This window comes from Equus caballus, chromosome 30, assembly GCF_041296265.1.
Source record: "Equus caballus isolate H_3958 breed thoroughbred chromosome 30, TB-T2T, whole genome shotgun sequence".
NCBI classification, from domain to species: Eukaryota; Metazoa; Chordata; class Mammalia; order Perissodactyla; family Equidae; genus Equus; species Equus caballus.
This window is the reverse complement of record NC_091713.1, coordinates 11,074,405-11,097,466: the sequence shown is the minus strand read 5'-3', so window position 1 is coordinate 11,097,466 and position 23,062 is coordinate 11,074,405. Positions and strand designations below refer to the sequence as shown.

At 44.2% G+C, this 23,062-nt stretch overlaps 1 protein-coding gene across 8 annotated transcripts in view; it reads right to left on the bottom strand.

Annotated features, from left to right (window-relative positions):
- Window positions 1-450: 450 nt before the first annotated feature.
- Window positions 451-23,062, bottom strand: part of PLD5 (phospholipase D family member 5) — a 359,670-nt gene continuing 337,058 nt past the window's right edge. For all 8 annotated transcript variants that reach the window (XM_023632621.2, XM_070256062.1, XM_070256066.1 and 5 more), the window contains 3 exons: window positions 20,399-20,567; window positions 12,962-13,076; window positions 451-5,355 (listed from right to left, as the gene is read on the bottom strand). In XM_023632621.2, coding sequence (XP_023488389.1) covers window positions 5,099-5,355; window positions 12,962-13,076; window positions 20,399-20,567 — 541 coding nt within the window. In that variant the 3' untranslated portion in view covers window positions 451-5,098. The remainder of the gene's footprint in view (window positions 5,356-12,961; window positions 13,077-20,398; window positions 20,568-23,062) is intronic.

The window sequence follows — 23,062 nt, the reverse complement described above, 5'->3', positions numbered from 1 at the left end:
AGGTGTATTTGATTTTGGATTTAAGCCTGAAAGAAGAGAGTGTGGTGGGGAAGTACAGAAGGCAGCTGAACTTGAATCGACAAATGCCTTTTCTGTCTCTGGGCCAGAGTGCACAGCCTGGTCTCTACAATGGTTTCTTCACTAAAAAACGATAATTTATTTACTCAAAACCAACACACATTGGAAGCAAACATTTTTTTCTTTTTTTTTTTAGAGAGAGACAGCAATAGTGTTACAAAGATGCCTCCTTGGGCAAATATACAAAATGGTGGGCCTGTCGCCCATTGGGCCAGCTGCATTACCTGCCTTATTCATCACTTAGAGTACAGCTTGGACACTGATGAGAGACTGGTTTGTTTCTGAGAGTAAGCTGAGGAGAAAAATGAATGCCTCATCTCACAGAATGCAAAAATCATGTAATATTTACTTCTGAAGAAATGGAGCATTTGGTTATATGAAAAGTTTGAGAATTTTTAATGATGCCCCCAAATTCAGCCCATTATCACACCATTTTAGAGATCTTAAGGTTAATAATATAGATATAGCAGATACAATTTTACCCTATTTACATAAAGAAACATTAAAAATTCAAGATATCTTTTGTAACAGAATTAGAAGTTTAGTAGTTGAACATAGGAAAAGAAAATGCATAACAGCCTATTAAATCTCACATTTCTTTTCATCAAATTGCCAAAGAAGCATAAGTGATCACTGACCTTTTTTAGAACTCTCTGAGTACAAGATTGCTAATGGGCCAAAAATAAGAAAATCTGGTTTTTATAATTTCAGGACACTTCTGAAGAATACCTATCTGGTCACCATAAAAAGCACTATCTTCATAATTCAGCCAAAGATGGGAATTCTCTCAAATGGGAAAGGTAGGCATCGACTGGGGTTGACTTCAGGGTGATTAAAAAGCCTTCACCAATTTAAATCAATAAGGTAAAAATGGTAAACAGCTATTTGGTTACCAACATAGAAAAGGAAAAGAAAAGCTGCCAAATAAATAACAGCAGGTGGAAAAATGCTGAATATGGATTAATTTCTCCAATCTACCTTGGGCTAAATGGACATTGCATTAATTTCTCCTTCAAAAGCCTTCTAATAAAGTCCACCAGTTCATTGAGAATAAGTACAGAAAACCAGAGAATCAAACACTTGCCCACAATCTATGGGGCTGTTTATAAGGGTCTGAGTTTGAATAACCAACAGCAAAGTACCTTTGATTACAGAGGATAACCGTTCTATTGTGAGTGAAGGCAGCTTTTTACATTCCTTAAATGTTAAAAATAATAGGATGAATTTTGGACAGGGAAACACAAGCGGTCATACACATGACAAAAAGGCAGACTCCGGGATAGGATTCCTGAGACAGATGGACCCTGGGTCTGATCTTATCAAGAAATTCTTATAGTCTTTTAATGTTTTTCTCCTGGAATTTACTTCGGTAAAAGTTTCTAAAAACAGAAAACTCTGAATGAATCAAAGTCACTTGAGAATAGCCATAGGCAGGTGGGAAATGAGCTTCTGTCAGTCCCAGGTTCAGAGAGGCACTTTCAACAAACCAGCAACTGCAGTAACAAAACACATTTTTCCCAGGGTAAGACCAACCCAAAATGTGCTAGCCCTGTCTCACTAAGAGCCAAGTCAGAAGTGAGATAAACACCAGCACAAAGATGGCCCGAAAGGGAAAAGCGGTGCCCAGAGCTGCCCAGAAGCAAGGTTCTCCCACAGCCCTGCCATTCCTTTTACTGAGTCTGCTGCAATGGTTTTAAGACACTATTTTCATTATATGTTCCATAAAACTTTGGAAGTCCATGAAGCTTCTCTTTATAAGGTCCTTTAGAGACAGTGGGGACACTTCCAGTGTGCCTCGCTTCTATCATTTTCACGTACCCAAAGCGTGGCATTTACAGAGCATGGATACAATCCAGAATGTTCCACTTCCTCTCCAGCGCTTTGGTAAGCTGTGATTCAATTATCTGATACACTAGTGGCCAGTGGCAGAGCAGCGGAGGCCGACATTATTGAGATTTGACAGTGTGTGCCAATGATTTCATTTGGGGGTGATCAAAGTTGTGTGGCTTTGGAGGAGAGTGGGCTGTATAAAACCTATGGACACTCATGTGCAAGTTTTCAACCGGAAGGCCCATCAGAAGGTCCTAGTGGACTCCACAGTAAGCAGAAGTATTCTCCTAGAGTGAATCACTATTTAAAATCAATGCTTGAGAATAAATAAGGCACTAGGTTAATGTTAGTGGCACAGAAATCTAAAGTATAGTCTCAAATTGTGTTTTCCTTCCTTTTTCTCCCTTGGGAAATGATTCCTGGAATGTTTATGGGCAAAGAAATGGAGGTCCCCTCCTTCTCCTAAGTTCTGACATGGACATCCATCAGACAGTCTTAAGTTTAAGTGTTTTTGTTTTGCCTTCTTTTCCTCTTGGGAAAGCATTCCTGGGATGTTTGTGGGGAAGTGGAAGTTGGGAGTCTTATTTAGCACAAAGTCTAAAAAAGCAGAAGACCACTTCCAGAGGGTAGACAATGAATTCAAGTGAAAAAGAAAGTTCTTCAGAATTAAATGTTCTCTTAGGAGCTGTGGACCTATTTGGACACTCTGGGGCCATTTTCTGGCTGCCACAGAAGGCCAGTGCTGCCTCCTCCAGTCAGTGGCCTGGCTGCTGCCTGGACCACCCTGAGGAGGCAGTTGCTGCTGGCGCATGGTGCAGAACCCCAGGGCATGGGTCCTGGCACTACCTTTTTGGTGGGGCTCAGAGGGAAATGGCAATAATGGTCATTTCATAAAGGACAAAGTTCTCTTCTATCACATGCAAAAGATAGTGACAGTGAAAGGGTCCCATTATGCCAAGCCTATGCCTGTCCCATGGCTGTGACAAATACTCCAGGAGACACGAGAACTAACAAGGAAGCAACTGTCTCTCCTGGATGGCCTTTTCAAGCTCAGCATAGGCTGCTCTTCTCTGCACACGAGTGAACTTGGTCGGTTTGTCTGTCTCCATGCCTACTCTTTTCTTGCTTGTTTTCTTTTTTGAATCATCACCAAAACCACCTTTACTTTACTGAGATGACTGACGGATAGCCCCCTAGTCAAAAAGGATTGGGTATATGGTCAACACTTAGAGTCTTATGGATTGGCCATTATTGGTGAAGGATTTCACTAAGAATCCCCCTGTCATTCATAAAGACATGCTACCCTTCAAAACACAGCTCTTGACTAGCTCTCCTCACTGCCTGGTTAAATATTCAGAAAGCAATACTTGGAAACAACAAGAAAGGAAGTTAGGTATTTGCTAGGTGCCCAACAATAGCCATTTCACGGCAAGTGAACCCAAGGGGTAAGATTCAGAGGTTCCTCCATCATTCTTTCTGGCATATTAGAAATCAAGTCTTTAGATATAAAAAATAATAATTGAGATTGCTTTTCCTTGCTCTGAAAACACATGTACATGCTGGTCCTAAAGAACGATCCCTAGCAGCACAACGTCTGGTTTTGTGTTGATGTTATTTATGCCACAACGATGCGACAAAATGTTCCACCGAAATGACGACAATCCACATCTCCAGCAGGGTTTTTGCATTGCTGTCTTTGTCCATATTTGCAACTGGAAGCTGTGGAGCTGTCTTACCTCGTAGGTTCTCTGGGAGAACCTGGTATTGATTATATCAGGATACCACAAAGATTATTTCAAGAAAAAGATTATACATCATAATGCTTAGCATTTATATAGGTTCTTTTGATTTCAAAACAAGTTATAAATATTTCCTACCGTGACAACATCTTCGCGAGGTAGGTGAGTATTACTGTCCCTACGTTACCAACAGACACTCAAGGCCAAGAGGTGCAGGCTGTCCCAGGCCAGAGAGAGCCAGGGGCAACATGGAGACCGGGCGCCCTAATGGCCGCCTGCTTTGGGCTCTGAAGAGGCCAGGCCTCTCTCTAGCGTAGCAACAGTTTCCATTAATATAGGGTTATATATTGTATAGATATAAAACAACAACACACAGTGATATTATAGAACAATAATCCAATATTTTTCTCTCTTAGTAAAATATGTTAAGCACAGTATTTAAATTGCATTTCTCTGAAAAGCATTTGGTATAGTAAATAGCAGAAGGTATATTAAATAGCTCTATAAACGTTGGCTGGCATACTCTTAACAGCATAATGAGTCTAAAGAAATTAAAATCCACTGATGCATAGAGATCTTTTCTTTATAATACCATAAACTAAACAAAAATGTGAAAATCTACTTTATTCTCCTAATGCAGACTTAGCTTGCTGGATATTAGCAGGTGGCTACATAATTTTTCTAAGCTTGAGAGAAAGGATACATATTGCTGGCTGTGGGTTTAAAGTATCAATTTGGTAGGGAAAATGCAGTTGGAAGGTGAAAATTAAAGACTGCTATTTCCATTTTGTATCCATTCTGAGGAATTTATCCATTTTCAAAACATATTACCATACTTGGAACTAATGCTGAGGTGACAACAGGGACGTAACAGAACGTCTTGTAAGAACAGAAAAGGATACAAAATAAAAGTGATGGCAGTAAGAGGAAAATGAACAAGGAGGCAAAGAGGGGTATTTTTCAAGAGTGTTGTCAGCTGTTGGTGCTCAGGTGACTGTCTGGGTCTTAGAGACGGTTTCCGAGGATAAACATTTGGTGTGACGGGTCTCCGCTCCAAGGCCACACCCCCACTCTCCTCTCCGGCTCAGCTGTCCTCAGAGTGGTGTCACAGAGCTCACCTCATGCTAAGCTTCCAAGAACTGACTAGGTGCGTCAGCAGAAAAAGTTCTAAAACCAGAAAGGAAGAGGCATCAAAGTCTTAAAATCTGTATGCAAACGTAAAAACTCACTTCCAAGCCGGAATGACCTTCTCCGTCAGAAGTAACAAATACAAAGTCTTAAATTTAGTGTACACGCTGCTAAGATACCGTTAGATATCACATGTCATTCAGAGAATATTTTTTAGAAGTGTGCTTTTCCCTAAAAAAGACATATTAAATTGTTTTTCTCTCCTCAAGTCCTTTTGATACAAATGTGAAATACGAAGTGTCCTGTCAGTTTGCTCACTCGTGTCATACACTCGCGGGGTCCTTCCCACTTGCGTTGGAGGTGGCAGTTTTGTTCGAGGGGGCTCTGAGTTTGAACAGGCTTGAGCAGTCTGGCTGTTTGGTGGGCTGGAAGGTTCTGGCGTAGGGTGAGTACCAGTCCCTCTCAAACACATCTTTCAGTTGCTTAATGATGCTGGCGTTGTTCCTCACGTCTGCTTGGTTGATGACAAGGCCTGTGCCAGCATTCTGGGTGAAATCGTTCCCCACCCAGTCAAAATTTCCTGCCGACAAAGGAAATAACGGTGAGGAGTTAAGACCCACTGGGGAATATTCCCCATTTAATGAAATACAGAGCAGATTCTATTTAAAAAAATTACATAAACACCCGGGAATAATGACAGGGAGATTGAATTGTGTTGACAGCTCAGAAAAAAAAAAATTTCCAAGAAGCTTGCCATATGGCATATTAATATTTGCATATTATTTTGGCATTTTCTTCAGCTTTGCTCAACTTGAAACTCAAAACAAGGAATCTGCTGTTCTTTTTTGTAAATGTTATTTCTTATTGACATTCACAAGACGCACTAAATACAGCAACATTTAAAATATATAGGAATACACTTAAAAATCCTGTGAACAATTACTACCTTCTCAAAGAGACAACATTGAATCCATATGTACAAATGAGGGCGTCTAATTATAACACTCAGAAGCTTTTATATCAAAGAAAAGGCTGGAGCCAGAGAAAGCTCCTATGTGAATACACACATCACCCCTCGCACGGGCCGTGATCATTTCCCGTTCCAGGAGCAGGCTCCGGGGCCCGGGAGTCAGAGCCGCTGCTGTGACCCAGGCTCCCCAGTAGGACTGGCTGGTGTCAGGCAGCATATTAGTTTGCTAGAGCTGCTGTAACAAAGTACCACAGACCGGGTGGCTCAAACAACAGAAATTTATTGTCTCACAGTTCTGGAGACTAAAAGCCCAAAATGAAGATGTTGGAAGGCTGGTTCCATCTGAGGGCTGTGTTCCAGGCCTCTCGCCTTGGCTGGCAGATGGCTATCTTCTCCCCGTGTATCTTCACAACATCTTCCCTCTGGGCACATCTCTGTGTCCAGATTTCCCCTTTATAAGGACACCAGTCAAATTGGATTAGGGCCTACCCCAATGACCTTGCCTCAACTCGATCATCTCTGCATACCCTCTCTCCAAGGAAGGTCATATTCTGAGGTACTGGGGTTAGGACTTCCGTATATGAATTTTGAGGGGACAGAATTCAGCCCGTAACAGACAGTAAGGCTGGGATCTGCCCCAGAAGGGGCTAATCATGTCTCTGTCCCTCACATGGAGCCCACCTTCAAAGTGGGAGCTGAGGAGAGGGCTGGATGGCCCAAACTCCCACACGCATTTCTTGTCTGTATCCAGTGAGAGAGTCTTCCAGAAGGAAAATGAAGGTTTCTCCTCAGGAAGGTACAGGACCACTCATTTCTGTGATCCTCTTGGCCCTTCACTTAATGCATATTCACTGAGTGTCTAACATCTACCAGGTACTTTCTTAGGGGCCATGACACAACCCCAAGGAGGACAGTCCTGCCCTGAACGAGTCCAGGAGGGAAATGCAAGAGTCTAATACAAAGCAGGTGAGGTGGCATAAGAGCTGTGTGTATACTGTGCCATACTTGGTAGTGCAGGAGAAGAACTCCTAACTCTGGCTAGATTGTCAGGAAAGGAGCGCTTCACTGAGTAATGAGAGAGACACGGAAACTTATCACTTAGGAAATTAATTCCAAAGGGAAGATGTCATATTTGTGGACAAAAGATGATTTGGAGCATGACGGGGAAAAGCTAGGGATGAAGTCAGGACATAAGGGACTCACAGGGGAGAGGAGCTGTCACTTGGTAAGTGGCTACTATGAGTGAAGCACTGTGCTTGCCATTTGTATACATTATGTCAGATGGCTGCGAGGATTTATGTCCACTCTGCAGATGAGGAAGGTGAGGCTCCAAGAGGCGAATAAATCTGCCTAGTATAACATGGCTAACCAGTGGTGGACCCAGGTCTGCCAGACTCCATAAACTACCTACAATACCATATAAGAATTATTCTCACTGATAAAGATTTAGCCATGTCAAGAGTGACACTATTCTTTCAAAAATTATAACCAGCCCAGATCTGGTCTGAGCTCCCAGTTTTGCTCTCCTCTTTGGTTCAGAGCTGGTTCCCTAAAAAGAACTGAAGCCCTTTTTTTTGGTGAGGAAGATTGGCCCTAAGCTAACATCTGTACGAATCTTCCCCTATTTTGTATGTTGGCCGCCGCCACAGCACAGCTTGATGAGCAGTGTGTGGATCCGCACGGGGGATCTGAACCAGTGAACCCTGGGCCAGCAAAGCCGAGTGCACAAACGTAACCACTATGCCACCAGGCCAGCCTCTGAAGCCTTTTTAAGTGTAGAGCTTGACTTTCCATTCCCTCAGTTCCTCAGGCATCATGGCTGGAATTTTTGCTGAATAAGATGCTAAAATCATCATCATCCCTTGGCATCCTTTCCCCAAGGCCCTGCGGCCATCTATGGGAGAAGCTGCCGTGAGAAGGGACATCGGTAGAGACAACCAATATCTGTTCCTTTATAGCTCTCTTGCTTTGGTCCCTGCTCTCTCTCTGGAGCCCCTGTGCACACAGACTCCCTTTTCCATCTGGCACCCTCTGGAATATTGGAAGGTGGTTTTCTTATCTCTCATTTTACTCCTTAAATTTGTTCCTCAGGGCCTGACACTGGGCCCCTAAATCAAATATTCGCACAGAGAAGGAACTCTTCTCTCTCTTTCTCTCTCTCCTCCACCTCCCTGTCCCCACCAACAAACACAGCAATGATGCTGTCAGTGGCTTCACGATAGGCATAATTTTGGACGAATTTTACTGCTATAAATTAGTGAATTGTCTGCCAAGTGATTCATAATATGGAATCCAGGTCTCTGTGCAGAGACCCCCTTTGCGAGTGCTGGGGCCTGACCGTGTGCTCTCAGACACACGGCCACGCTCAGAGGCTGCGGTTCTGTGCAAATGCTCAGTGCCAGGTGAACACAGGCTTGGACCTCTAAACTGGAGATCAGTAGCTACTGCAGGTTGAGAGTTATTCTGGAGCCTGCTGGCAGGTGGCACTTTCTATTCATTCCATAAACAAAAAGCTCCTGTGTTCCTGCACGCCTTTCAAGGACTTTTGGACAACACGCCAAGATCTCATCCTCTGGCTCAGTGCCAGGCACTGGACCAAGGGCAGTAAATTCGTTATCTCATTACATTAGCTCATTCAATATTCACTGCAATCCTACAAGATGATAATACTAACTCCATCGTACTGATGAGGAAATTAAGGGATAGGAAGGTTGAATAACTTGTCCAAGGCAGGAGGGAAAAAAATATCAGAGCTGAGGTTCAAAGCCAGGTCCGACTCCACAGCCCACGCTGAACTTCTGTTTCATGTTCCCTCTGATCCTAGAGGCAAGCTTCCTGCTAAGGGTGCCCTTTGACCTGGACTTCAACATCGGCCCTGGGGCGGGGCATCAGGCCAATCTCCATGAATGGAGATTGCTGCTCCATTCATGCGTGGACCACCCTCTCTGAAGGAAACATCCATAGAAGGTACTGGGGGCAGCACAGGGAGGGAAAGAGGAGGAGAGAGAAGGAATGAGAGTTTGAAGACTTATTCTGTGAAATTCAGTTTTATCTTTCAATACAATGGATGGAGCCCAGATCCCGCATCTTTATCGATCTCAAAAGCATGAATTAGGTTCTTCTAGGAATCACGCTCTAGGCGACTCTCCCAGGCCTACAGAGGCATCCTCCACCAGAGTGATCAGGTTTTCCTAATTTTTCACTTCCTGACACTTTGGCTAACCTTCAAAAGCACATAGATGCTTCAGTATTTTATCAGTTGGGATGCAGATTTACCCAGCTTTTGTTGAGACTGTCATTTCAGCTCCCAGAATGTGTACTTAGGCCCAGTTGCCAAAGAGAATTACAGTGCCACCCTCAGGATAACCTGAGGTGAGGACCCAGATGAACTCCCGGGCAGGTGTATGGGCCCCAAGCAGCCTTCTGAGAGCCTTCAGTCAACACCACCCCCGTGGGCCCTCAGATAATTCACACCATTGTCCCCACAAGTTTGCCAAGTGTGCGTGACTCAAACACACTCTGGTAAATTCAAAATTAGAGAGATGACACTGTTTGGGGATTCCTCTGTACGTCTTGTGAAAATTTAATGGAGCTATAATTCCATGCAAGGTCTAGTGTGGGTTTTTCTTAATTCAGCATTCTTAGCAAGTATCTGACTGACGACTTAAGAGATTTCTGGAACTTGCTGATAATTATTTAAATTATCAATGAATTTTCCCTCTTGATGCTCTTCAAATATTTTTATACTAGAATTATGCTTCACTCTAGGGAACTAATGTTTTGCTAAAATGCTATGTGTAAAATGAACTCATTTAAAATTTCATTATAATAGAGAGCCCAGAAATAGACCCATGTAAATATAGTCAACTGATCTTGACAAAGAAGCAAAGGCCACACAATAGAGTAAAGATGGTCTTTTCAACAAATGGTGTTGGAACACCTTGGCATCCACACGCAGAAAATGAATCTAGACACAGACCTTCCACCCTCCACAGAAAATTAACTCAAAAGGGATCATAGACCTAAATGTAAAATGCAAGACTATAAAAGTAGAAGATAACATAGGAGAAAAATCTCGATGACCTTGGGTTCAATGATGACTTTTAGATGAAACACCAAAGGCAAGATCCATGAAAGAAATAATTGATAAACTGGACTTCATTAAAATTAAAAATGTCTTGCTCTGTGAAAGACACTGTCAAGAAAATGATAAGATAAGCCACAGGCTGGGAGAAAATATTTGCAAAGGACATATCTGATAATGGAGTGTTATCCAAAATATACAAAGAACTCTTAAAACTCAACAATAAGAAAATGAAAAACTCAATTAAAAAATCGGCCCAAGGCCTTAGCAGACACCTCAGTAAAGAAGATACACAGATGGCAAATAAGCACATGAAAAGATGCCCCACATCATATGTTATCAGGGAAATACAAATTAAAATAAAAATGAGATGCCACTACACCTATTAGAATGGCCAAAATCCAGAACACTGACAACACCAAACGCTGACAAGGATGTGGAGTGACAGGAACTCTCACTCATTGCTGGTGGGAATGAAAAATGGTACAGCCACTTTGGAAGACAGTTTGGCAGTTTCTCACCAAACTAAAGATACTCTTACCATAGGATCCAGCAATCATGCTCCTTAGTATCTACCCAAAGGAGCTGAAAATTTATGTCCACCAAAAAACCTGTACAGAAGTATTTATGGCAGCTTTATTCATAATTGCCCAAACTTGGAAGCAACCAAGATGTCCTCCAGTATATGAACGGATAAATAAACTGTGGTACATCCAGACAATGGCATATTATTCAGCATTAAAAAGAAATTAGCTATCAAGCCCTAAAAAGACATGGAGGAATATTAAATGTATATTACTAGGTGAAAGAAGCCAATCTGAAAAGGCTAGATACTGTATGATTCTAACTGTATGATATTTTGGAAAAGACAAAACTATGGAGACAGTGAAAAGAGGAGTGGTTGCCAGGGGTTAGGGGGAGGGATGGATAAACAGGTGGAATACAGGGATTTTTAGGTCAGTGAAAATACTCTGTATGCTACTATAATAATGGATGATGTCATATACATCATATAAGGATGTCATTATACATTTGTCCAAACCCACAGAATGTATTCCAAGATTGAACCCTAATGTAAACTATGGACTTTGGGTGATAATGGTGTGTCAATATAGGTTCATCAACTGTAACAAATGTACCACTCTGGTGGGGGACATTGATAATCAGGGAGACTATGCAGGTATGAGGACGGGGCTACATGGGAATTCTCCATACCCTCAGCTCAATTTTGCTGTGAAACTAAAACTGCTCTAAAAAATAGTCTTTAAAAAAAATTCATTATAAGGGAAAGAGAAGGGAGAGAGCCAGGAATCAATAGTTACTAAGGATCTAGATAGAAGAATCAGAGACAGTGTTAGGAGCTTGTCATATATTATCTTATTTAATCCTCATCACCACCATGGTGGGTGCTTTTCACAGGCAAGGAAACAAAGCTCAGAGCAATTATGTGACTTTCCACCATCTTCCAGCTTCTAAGTGTGAGTGTTTGAATTCAAATACAGGTTGTCTGGCTCCAGAACACTTAGTAACTCCTTAAAGGACATCGGATGTAGGCACAAGTCACTGCTGAATATACACACACCACCTGACTTCAAGCAAACCCTGCAGGTGAGATATCCAGAGTGGAGCCCCTAAAGCCCACTGTGCCTGACCCCTGACCCGGCCCTGTATTTCTCAATAATTGGCCCAAAGTTCCCATTTTTGATTAAACGATTTTGAGTTTGTCACTTGCTTAAAAAGTAGTTGATTTCATTCTCCTCTCCATAAGTTGATGAACATGAAAAAAATCCAGATTATTACATCTCGGGTCACCGAAAGGGACAACATGAATAAAATAACATTCTCATATTCTAGAACAACCGGAATGATGTGAAAGTCCCAATACTCTATTCTACTAATGTGACACTTAACCATTCAAAATGGAAAAAGACAGAACGTCCTCTCACTGGACCAGGAGGTCGCAACTCTCCAGTAGCCGATGGCAGTGTCGTCTGAACGGCCGCCGGGGTGAGGGGTCCGGGTGCCCTGGACTCTAGACCTGGCCACTCCCCTGTGCCCTGTGCACGTCTAAGTCATTTCATGTCTCATGGCCCTAGCTTTCTCATTTCTAAGCTGCAGGTGAGAAAAGCCACTCTCCCTATGGGCAACGTTGCTAAGAGAATAAATAAGAGGAATAAGGAGCTTTACAAAGTCAAAAGGGCATATTTTTTACTCACTGAATTTGAAAAAAAAATATAGATCTCATATTCCTTCATTCTATACATACGTTTTTCTTTTCTGCCTTGAGACTGCCACTCCCTCTGCACACCGTGGGAACCATGCTGCTGTCTGGGGAGTTACCCACCTTTGTTGCACAGATAACAATTCCTATGCTGCCTGTGATGGTACCAGTTAAGGGGCTACCCTGGACTCATACTTGTCATGGGAAAGTAGAACAGACTTGATGCATTAGTAAATAAATCCACCAGTACATATGATTTCCGCCTCTGGAGCTTCATTACCTTAACAATAATAGCTAACATGAACGGTATCATCAATGTGCCGGTGGCTTTCATTGTGCACGGGGCTTTGCATAGATTTTCCCATTTAAACTTGACCCAGTGAAGTAGAAACTATTACTAGCCCCATTTTACAGTTGGGAAAACTGAGGTTTAGAGAGCTTAAATAAATTGCCCAAAGTTAGACATTTAAAAAATGGCAGGGGTGGCATTCGTGCCACGGCAGTGGTTGTTTTGACAGTCAACTATGATGACGTCTGCCTCCCTGTTCCTCCCGACAGGCTGGCTATGGGACTGCGGGTGGGGAAGGGGCACTCGGCTTGTTCTCGGGCCAGGACTCACCTTTGATGAGCCACTCGCATCCTCACCTATAACATGAGGCAAATGGACCAACAATTTCTGCAAAGCATTTATGAAAAGACATCTTGTCTGCTCTCCTAGCAGAGGAAGCAAGCCATGCAGAATTCGGGTGAAGAGCTCTTTGCCCTCCCCTCCTGTTTCCTGACCTCCAGGGCCGCCCTCTCACTGGCAGGAGCTCTGGAGGTGCTGCTTCCCCACGGGGCATGGAAGAGCACAGCCAGACCACCACCAACCTGCACGATCCCCCACGGCGCCTCGCGGCCCTGGCACCTACCAATGTAAGCTGCGCCATCCGTCACCATGTACTTGTTGCGATTTAACTTAGGGAAGCTGTGATTCTTTTGTTCTTTTGTAGCACAAGCATTCTCTCTTTCCAGATCGAAAAACTTCTGTAAAACCAAATAGATAAATAAAGCAGGTGAATAGAGAACGTTTTTGGTCTCGTTCAAGAGCACAAAAGGGTTTCTGAGCCAAATATCAATAACAGACCTCATGTTGGGTTATTAAAACCACAATCTTGTTACTTCGTATAGATGAAGCTATTTTGGTTCTCAAATCTATATAGGCAACAAGAGAGAAAATTAGCATGCTCAACTAGGTCTATCATTAACACTTTTAAGCTGAAAAATGAGCACAAAATTCATTCTCTCAACAGGCTGAGGGCCAGAAGCCTGTTTAATTCTCGTTGTCTTATTCATCGGTGTGCTCTGGCATTTGCAGTCTGCCTCAGGGTGCTTTCTGACAAGCACGCCAATGAGCTGAATGAACATTCTGACACTTCGCACACATTATAGGAAGCGGTAGGCCCATGTCAAATGACCAGCTGATTAAACTGGGGATTTGCAAAGGTGAAAAGAGATTTTGCCAAAGGAACAAACACTTCCCATCTGGACACCTAAGTCTACAAGACGTTTTAAGAGGCAATTTGAAAAATCACTTCAAACAACAAATCTCAACTTTAATGTGACCCAAAAGGCAGCATTCCCATTCTCGTCGGGCCCGGATGCATGGGGGGGGTCGCCAGCAGGAGTGGTCGGGTTTGGGCCTCAGGAATCTGCCGAAATTAGTGACAGCTTAGATGAGGCTACACTGCCACCGAGCTTCCAGGGTCCTGTGACCAAGCTCACAGGAAGACGCCATCAAAGGGGAGGGTCTCAAGTCTCCTCCACTTGGGGAAATGCTGAACATTCTCAGAACTGCATGGAATCTTTCTGGAATGTCTTACAGCTGTGGCATTGTGTGTGTTTGAAGGAAAGAAGAGGAAAATAAGATGACATCTAGAAATGGAGATGTCATTTACAGTTTTGAAACTCTAAGTGTTCACGTTTGCTTTGGAGAAATAATGAGAGTTGGTCTTCCCTCGCCCAGGCAGTGACAGCCCAGGTGCTCACTAAGGTCCCTTCCAGCTCTGAACACACTCTCCTGACTTTTTGTAGAAATCTTGAGATCAGTGGTGCACAGGCCCAAACTACTAACCTAGAATTGTCCATTGCACATCACAGGGGAACATTCCCCCAGGGCCCTACTCTTCATGGTTACAGGCAGTGCTGCCTGCATCACTTTAATTCCTCAGTTCCCGTCTTCTGCAAAAGCCGTGTTGTTTAGAGGGTTCACATATAGCCTTGTGGACTCTTCAAACTGACTTAATAACCTGTGAATCCTCTTAAGCCAGAGTTATATATTTGTGAGGTCACATGAGCATTGAGGCTGCCGACCACTCAGGAACAGTCGGCAGCCGCCTTGCTTGGATATTCTATCACAACATGTCCACACACTTGACTATTTCCTCTTAAGGAAGATATTATTGTAGAATCAAGACAGATCTGAAAAAGAATAGACTATACATGCTAATTTAAGTCAGGGAGAGCATCACAGCTTGAGGCTTTACTGAGAACCCATTTGCTCTAGAAAGTTGAAGATGGTCTTTTTAAAAGAGGGGAAAAAGTCTTATCTGAGAGACTGAAATGACAGCAGCCAGCCCTGGTAGCCTAGTGGTTAAGGTCGAGTGCTGTCACCAACAGGGCGCAGGCTCATTTCTGGGTCAGGGAACCAGCCTTCTGTCAGTTGTCATACTGTGGGGCTATGCCACCGGTGTTTCAAATACCAGCAGGGTCACCCGTGGTGGACAGTTTCAGTGGAGCTTCCAGACTAAGACAGACTAGGAAGGACGACCTGGCCACCCACTTCCAAAAAAATGGGCCATGAAAACCCTGTGAAAAGCAGCAGAGCATTGACTGAGACAGCACCAGAAGGGGAGAGGATGGCGCAAAAAGACCAGGCAGGGTCCCGCTCCGCTGTGCGCAGGGTCTGAGAGTCTGAATTGACTCAACGGCACTAACAACAAACAATGACAGCAGAAATCTTATCATATTCAGTGACATAATATTAGACACTTAATATGTTGTAAGTGACAGCAAAGGCATTTCAAAAGTGATTTGTTAATTTATTAAAAAATAAAAGCCCAGCTCACTGGGACAACTTTGTCGAGTTGCAGTCTCTTTCCATGAGCCCCCTCATGGATACAGACCCACAAAGCCAAGGGTGGGGTGCCCACTCCTCTAAGGACAGAGATTCTCTGCCTCATTCCCAGGCCATCTGCTTTATCAGTGCCCCGAGGCTCCTGAAGATAGGCTGTGTGCAAGGTTCCATCACCTACTTTTCTTAGAAAAGCTCCTCACCCATCAGTGTTCTAGATGTTGGGGCCATAAGCTTCTTTCCCACCTAAGCTTATCTTGATGCTTAGACATGCATGGCCTGACTTAAGAGAATATCAGAGTCTCTGTTTTATAAAGTGTCCAACATTGAACTATTAATGTTTGGTTTATTTAAATAATGTGACCATCAGTATTCAGAAAGATGAAGATGAGTAAAGACTGTAGAGACTAAAGTGATGGATTCCACTTTTCTCGTAATTTCTTGTAAGTCTTAAATGAGAGCATTTAACATTTCACAACGTAGATTTCAACTGACAGTGCCTTAGTGGCAGGTGCACTGTGGGGTCAGGAAGCAGTGGGTGGGTGGAGACCACTGAGTTGGCCTGAGGGGGAGTTGAGAGAGGAGATGGGGCAAATGCACCATGTGCCTCAGGCCCCAGACACTCTCCTCTTTGTTTCTGCTTCTATTAGTCATGCCGTTTTACTTTCTGTGTTCTGATGTTTTGACATCCAGGGGCCTTGCTGACCCTGGAGGGACTGCCCTGCTGAGGCTTAGCCAATTCCTGGAGATGGCAACAATTTGCCTGTGAGCGCACCTCTCACGTGCAAACTGACCAGTCCTGAGCCCTTACCCTGAACCACCTCCTTTAAAGGTCTCACATTCTGGGCCACTATCCACCTGTCTAATCACCCAGGGCCAGGGACCAGGCAGTAGGGACAGCTCCTATGCCCAGAGTCTGCTGAAATTATTCGATCTAGCCAATCCTAAATCGGCTGACCCTGCCTCGCCTATTCCTTCTCATAGAAACCACAACAAAGGCTCTTGCTCACGGTTTCCTCTCGCTCCCTCTGCCTCCTGGATGACCCTGGTGCTTCCCCATATGGCCCTTCATGTCATGCCCCCTTGTCTTGAGATCTGTGAATGTAACAAAGTACCTTTTCACTGGTCATCGTCTCCTGATCACTTGGCCTTGTCACACGTAAATAATAATAGGACCCACATTTTAAAACACTGCTCTACCTGGTAAGTCTGACAATGGCGCTCCTCTGACTGCATGGATACTGAGCTCCTGAGTACATGACTTCAGCTGGTAGATTCCTCACCCCTTGGCAGCCCTTCTCCAGCACACCCCATGAGGAAATGGCTAAAATGACTCCACGTCCACCACATCTTGGACTCAGGCATCGTTCTGGCCTCTGCTCCCTCCACTCACTGGTTCACAGAACCATTTTCACTCTGCCTTCGTGAGCTCCCTTCCTTGACTTCATTCCTTCATTCCTCCACTCATTCGAGTTTTGAATGCTGTGTGCCAGCATTATGCCAAGCACTGGGAATACGATGGTGAACCAGACACCTGTTCCCTGTCTCACTTGATTTTCCCTGAGCCCCATATGCCACTTCAGTTATCTGGAAAATGCCATCCCTGAGCTGAAACAGCTCCAGCATTCTCTTGTCCACAGAAAGGTAGTGAACACAATCTGACTCTATTCTCCTGGGTCTCTGCCTGGCTTCCTGGGGCTGTACTAGTGTCTCTTCTGAGCCCTGCTATCTGATTCCAAACCAAGGCTGGCACCCCATTCCACTCCTGGTTATTTCATTCAGTTGTAAATCTGGCCTGGAAAACAGATGTGTAGCAGTAATCACAGACCTGTTTTTATTTCCAATACAGGCATACCTCATTTTATGGCTCTTTGCTTTATTGCATGTTGCGGATGTTGCATTTTTTACAAGACCGTCCATCAGCAAAACCATGATGACTCGCTGAAGGCTCAGATGACGGTTAGCATTTTTAAGCAATAAAGTATTTTTTAGTTAAGGTATATACATTATTTTTTTAAATATAATGTTATGGCACACTTGATGGACTACAGTATAGTGTAAATATAACTTTTCTATGTAGTGGGAAACCAAAAAATTCATGTGACTCGCTTCATTGTGGCATCCTGGAACCGAACCCACAACATCTCTGAGGTATGCCTGTACTTATACTGATTTGTGAACCCACAGACATGTGCCTGGCTGCCTCAGTTTACAAAAATCAGTTGTTATAGAGAAAAAAAAAATCTATTTTCCATCAATATTACTAGAATGTTAGGGAGATTAAGATGAAAATATATATGAGAAGCATTATAGGTTTGAAATTTACAGTAAATTCTGGAACTTTATGTCTTTAAATTGTTAATGATTTCAACTTTTAAAAATATTTTAATGGCATGAATGAGTTAAAAACATTTTATCTGACATTTTTGTTAATCCTCAGAGAGATAATTCAGAGGTGCAGCTTCTCAAGTCTTTGAGGAAATGTAGCATACGATGTTTTTGAATACAGACAGGAAAGACAAAAAAGAACTCGGTAACTCCACTTTTTCTTTCCCAGGCAGAGGCCATACAGTTTAAAAGCTCAGGCTCAGAGTCAGAAAGACTTGTATCTGAGTCTTTCTCTGCTATTCACTAGTGTCCTTGAGAGAGGTTATTTAGTCTCTCTTTGAGCTTCATTGTCCAAGTCTGTAAAAAGGGAGAAGGGCTTGCTTCATAGGGTAGTTGTGAACATTAAGTAATACACACAAAGCATTAATGTGGTACCTGGCTAATTGTATACACTCATGAATATAACAGATTCTTTCACTCGTTTAAACAATATAAAGCACTAACTATGTCCGGACAATGTGAAGTGGGGTGTTGCCATAAGAGCAACAACAAAATCTCAACAAATGATGCAGCAGTGGGCAGCAGGCAGCAAGTAAACTGATATTTCAGGATGGAAAGATGGAGACCCACGTTAGCAGTGGCAAAATATTTGGTAAAACCATAACCTGCACTCATTTGGAAGGAAGACCAAGCATCCACGAACCTTTGGCTATAGGGCAAGGAATTGGAAAATGAACTGTCTGTAGTGTGTGTCGGTTGTTATCAGTGTTTTTAGAAAATTATTAGAGGAGACAAATAAGCTCAGGGAAGGATTTGCTGTTTGCAAGCAGATATGAAAGAGAAGAGATAGACCAGAAACTTGGTATTTCAAAGGGCTGGAAAAGCTGATGTGCCCAGAGCTCAACAGCAGAAAATGAGTCTGAGAAATGCTGTGAGTGACCGGGCCAGTTAATCCGGCCCTGCTGCAGAGACCAGATGGTCGGTGGGACTATGACTGGTGTAATCTTCCCACCCACGTCTGACGGCCTGATGGAGTTGGCATTAAAAAGAGAGAAGAGAGAGAGGGAGCAGGAGAGAAGCAGAAGTACACGCTCAGAAGCATAATTAATCAAGTCAGGGAACTAGGTGCAACAGAAACCTTGGCTGCAGCTACTAGAACGCGGGAGTGACTACGAGCAAACAGATCAGAAGCCTACTAAGTTTCTGAGAAAACTGCATTGCCAAAGAAACCATGAGCCAGGGCCAAAAACTCCTGTGGCTGTTCACGCCTAAAAACACCTTGGTCCTTGATTAGAAGGAGCAGGAGCGCGAGGACTTTATGACACTTCCCAGGCGTTCACACTTGCTGTGGGCCAGTGACGGCCGTGGGTCTCCCCATCTTCCCTTTCCTGAAAGGGAGTTTTCCCTGTCCTTATCCTTCTCTGCTGTGTGGGAGGGAGGTAACTTGAACCTGGGTTTCAGTTTTTGGGGGTGGTTGTTCTGTTTTTAGTTTCTACGTCATTGAACAATGAGGTGCCACCTCCACACTTGCTGTTGAGAACTGCATGTCACTGGGAGGCCCTCAACTGTGAGCCATGCATTGATGTGGGAAGAGAGGAAAATGGACTGAGCGCCCACAGTTTCAGACTGTGATGATTCACAGACCTGTCCCTTTGTCCTCTTGGGAGCACAGCTGCCTTTCTGACCACACCCACAAGCCGCCCCGGCCACTAGGTATGGCTGAGTGAGTGATTTCTGGGCCGCGGAATAAAGGCTACAGGGATGTTCACCACCTCTTGGCTTAACCCATCAATGCCTCCAGTGCCGTCCTCCAACCTCTCTCTCTTCTTCTGATTGGCCTTGGGATGGAGAGGCTCAGGGCAATCTTGGAAGCCACGTGTCAAAGTTAATGGCAGAGTCCCTGTCATCCTGGGTCCCTAAACGCTGCCTGGAGCACAGCCCCATCACCTAAAAGAGGGCCTGGCACAAAGTAGGGTCTCAGCGTACATTTGCTGAATGACTACCGTGGAGGATGGGCGAAGCTGAGGCCTGGAAGAATAGTGGGCATTAGTCAGGTAAGATGTGGAAGAAGAATGTCATAGGCAGCGGGAACAGTATGTTCAAAGGCCCTGAGGGAGCAGAGGGTGGAATATGTGAGGACCAGAGGAGAGTCAAAGATGAGCTAGAGAGTCAGCACATTTAGAACAGTACCAATTCCCAATCTTGCCTCTCTCATGGTATGCAGAGATGGATTAGCAAGGGGCCCAGGGACCTGGAGCAAGCCAGGAACCCAGCCTAGGGGGACTTTGGGCCTGGGGGGCGCTGTGCTGGTACATATTCCACTGCTCTGTTGCTCACACTCTTACAAATAAGAATAGTAAGTGAAGGACGCAGTTCAAGCAAAAGGGAGAGGATGCCACAGAAAGCGTGTGTAAAGAGGGCTACACTGGGAGGGCACTGGAAGCTTGGGTTCTAGTCCCCTTTTCTTATGTGATTATTTCGAATAATTTCTTACCGACTTTTTGAAGTGATTTTCTTTTTTTTAAAGATTGGCCCAGAGCTAACATCGGTTGCCAATCTTCTCTTTTTTTCTTCTGCTTCTCCCCAAATCCTCCCAGTACATAGTTGTGTATTTTTAGTTGTGGGTCCCTCTAGCTGTGCCATGTGGGACGCCACCTCAGCATAGCCTGACGAGCAGTGCCATGTCCATGCTCAGGATCCAAACCAGCAAAACCCTGAGCCACCAAAGCAGAGTGTGCAAACTTAACCACTCGGCCACAGGGCCGGCCCCTGAAGTGATTTTCACTATCAAAGATTATGATCCTGGTTCTTATTGGAAGTTATGCGTACATGTGTGCTTATAGCTTTCATGGACATGCAAAGGGAATCAACTCTTTTTAGTGAATAACACATTCAACATAATACTTACAACTTTCAAACTGCAGTTGGCTATTTCAGTGCAAATAGCTTTAAGAGATGAAATAAAGTTAAATGTAAGGGGATCAGTTTCCTTCCAGAAGCTGATAAGGAGTCGAACTTTAACGCTTCGCAAAACTAATGCTTCTCTTATTTTCCCATCCAGGTCTGGCCAGTAAGTCCTATTGAAATAATATCCACGTAGATAAAAATAAAGAAAATGAGTTAGTTATGGAAGAGAAATTTACTAGATTACAGAGAACAGTGATATTAATCTGATTATTTCTTTGTTCTGTAATTTATAAATAACCTTGAAGGACACTGAAAAAAAAGCAAGGCTCCTGTGTTAGGGCACGGGGAGACGGTGCTTCCCTGAGACCTGCCCCTGCCACAAATGACGTCTCCCACCACCAGGGCCTCAGGCTGTGTGGGCCCAGGGAGTGTGCAGACTGACAGCCACCCTGTGCCACCCTCACTACACCTCCAACCCTACCTGGGCCTCAGTTCATATGTGGGCTAAGAACCGACTTTCCAACGGAATTCTAGTTAGGAGCCCTGAGCATCCACTCTGTCCCCGAATGCTGCTCAAACCTCTCTTCTTTGGTAACTTTCTCCAAAATGAGCTTTCCTCCGCTTATCCGAGCTTTCCCACACTCGTATTTCCAGGCTGTCTTCCTCTCTCCTGACCAAGCCCCCCACTTCTCCGGGCCCTTGGGATCCTCCAACAGGCCAACAGTTTCTCCTATAGCCCCAGCCTCTTCCCCGAATCCATAACCTTTTGCCGTAATGAAATCCTGACTCTTGCCCAAGGTCACAGCTTCTCCTAAAGCCCTGCCTGTGATTTCTACCATGCCCCGCCCACTTGGTTTAGGATGTGGGGTCAGTCTCCTCTCTCTCCCCATGATATACAACGCCACTTCCAGAACTACCACTTAATTCTCATGTTAAAAACAAAACACAATTAACTTTCCCATCTTAAAGACGAGCCTCAAGTCGCTGTATCTCCCCTCAGCCTGTGATTTGTAGACCTTCTGTTTACTCATTGAAATCTTTCTCTAATTCTGGGCCAATTCACTGTTTAGACTAATGACACAGTATTCAAAACCTTAGCCTGTCAGTTTTGTAATCGTTGTGCCCGCAAAGGTCTCCTCTTTATATTTGACCCTGGCCTCCTGTCCTTCAGGTCCTCCACTCTTTAAACCTGCCCTCTCACACATGTGGGTCCCAGATCCATGATTTCTCCACTTTTGCTTGGTCCATCAGCAAATCCTGGCCTCCCTTCCCTCACCAGCTAATCTTAGTTCTGTTCACTTGAAGGACTCTTGCCCCTTCCCTTCCCCTAGCTCTTGGCAAAATCTAGATCCTGGATCAGTGCTCTAATTCCCTTGGCCTCTTTTGATGGCCGCAAAGCTGAGGACTGTTGGAACAAGTCACCTCTGCCTTGTGCAGACTGGAGCAAACACAAATGCATTCTGGGCACCCAACACCATCCACCAATCCCTCTCCTTGGGTTGGGTCATTTCTACTGCCTGTACCTTTCTGTAATTATTCTAAACTTGGCCTCACTCTAGAGAAACTCGTTTCTTCCTTCAATCACAAAATGGAAGTTCTGGGCCACGGGCTTCCTCAGCTCTCCACCTGTCACGGCCACACGCACCCTTCCTCCTTCCCTCCTGGCACAGGAGTAAGGCATCCTCCTCCTGCCTGGCCCGAACCTGCCCCTTCTCCCAGTCTGGTCCCTGCCCCTCGGCAAGTGCATCTGATTAGCCATTCTTTCCCGAAAATATCTTTAACTTCTCCCCCTCTAGCCTCCTCTTCGTTTGAGGAAAAAAATGTCAATCTCTCGCATTCAGAGAAGCCTCTCTTGACCTGTGTTGCTCTGTGGCTGGTGCACAATCTTCTTCCTCTCTTGAACAAACTCCTTGATGGCAGAATCTAGAATCCCTTACTTTACTCCCTTATTCCCCATTCGCTCCTCAGCCCACTGCCCCCTGGCCTCCAGCCCACCGTTCTTCTGCAAATCTTCTCAAAGTCAGCAGTGGTATCCCAGCTGCCAAATCTAAGGGACATCATTCAATTCTTCTTCTACTGTTAGACTAGGCTGCCTGTGGCTCTGTTGGTGGTTCCTTTGTTCTCAAGAATCAATGTCATTGGCTTCTATGACTCTGTGGTTTGCTGGTCTGCCCCTTATCTTTAGGACTGCTTCTTTATCTGTTCTAGGGTCTCTTTTCTAAATAGCAATATTCTCTTAGGATCCCATCCCCATCCTCTGTTCTTCTCATTATATGTGCCATCTCCTTGGTGGCTTTATCTACACATTTCGTTTTAATTGTCCTCTATTGTCTGAAGAGCTCCAAGTTCAGGTCACCAGACTAACCCTCTTCAGACTGCATTCTGGGTATCTTTATACGATCTTTGCAGATCCAAAGAACCTCAAATTCACACATTTGCCTATTTCCCTATCCTTTTTATAGCCTTTCCCACCTTGTATAGCCTTCATCATCTAATCACCCAAAGCGAACATCTGGGAATCATTCTTGCATCTACTCTCCCTTTCTTTTTTTTATGCTGAGGAAGACTTGCCCTGAGCTAATATCTGTGCCAATCTTCCTCCACTTTATATGTGGGTCACCACCACAGCATGGCTGTTGAGTGCTGTAGGTCTGTGCCCAGGATC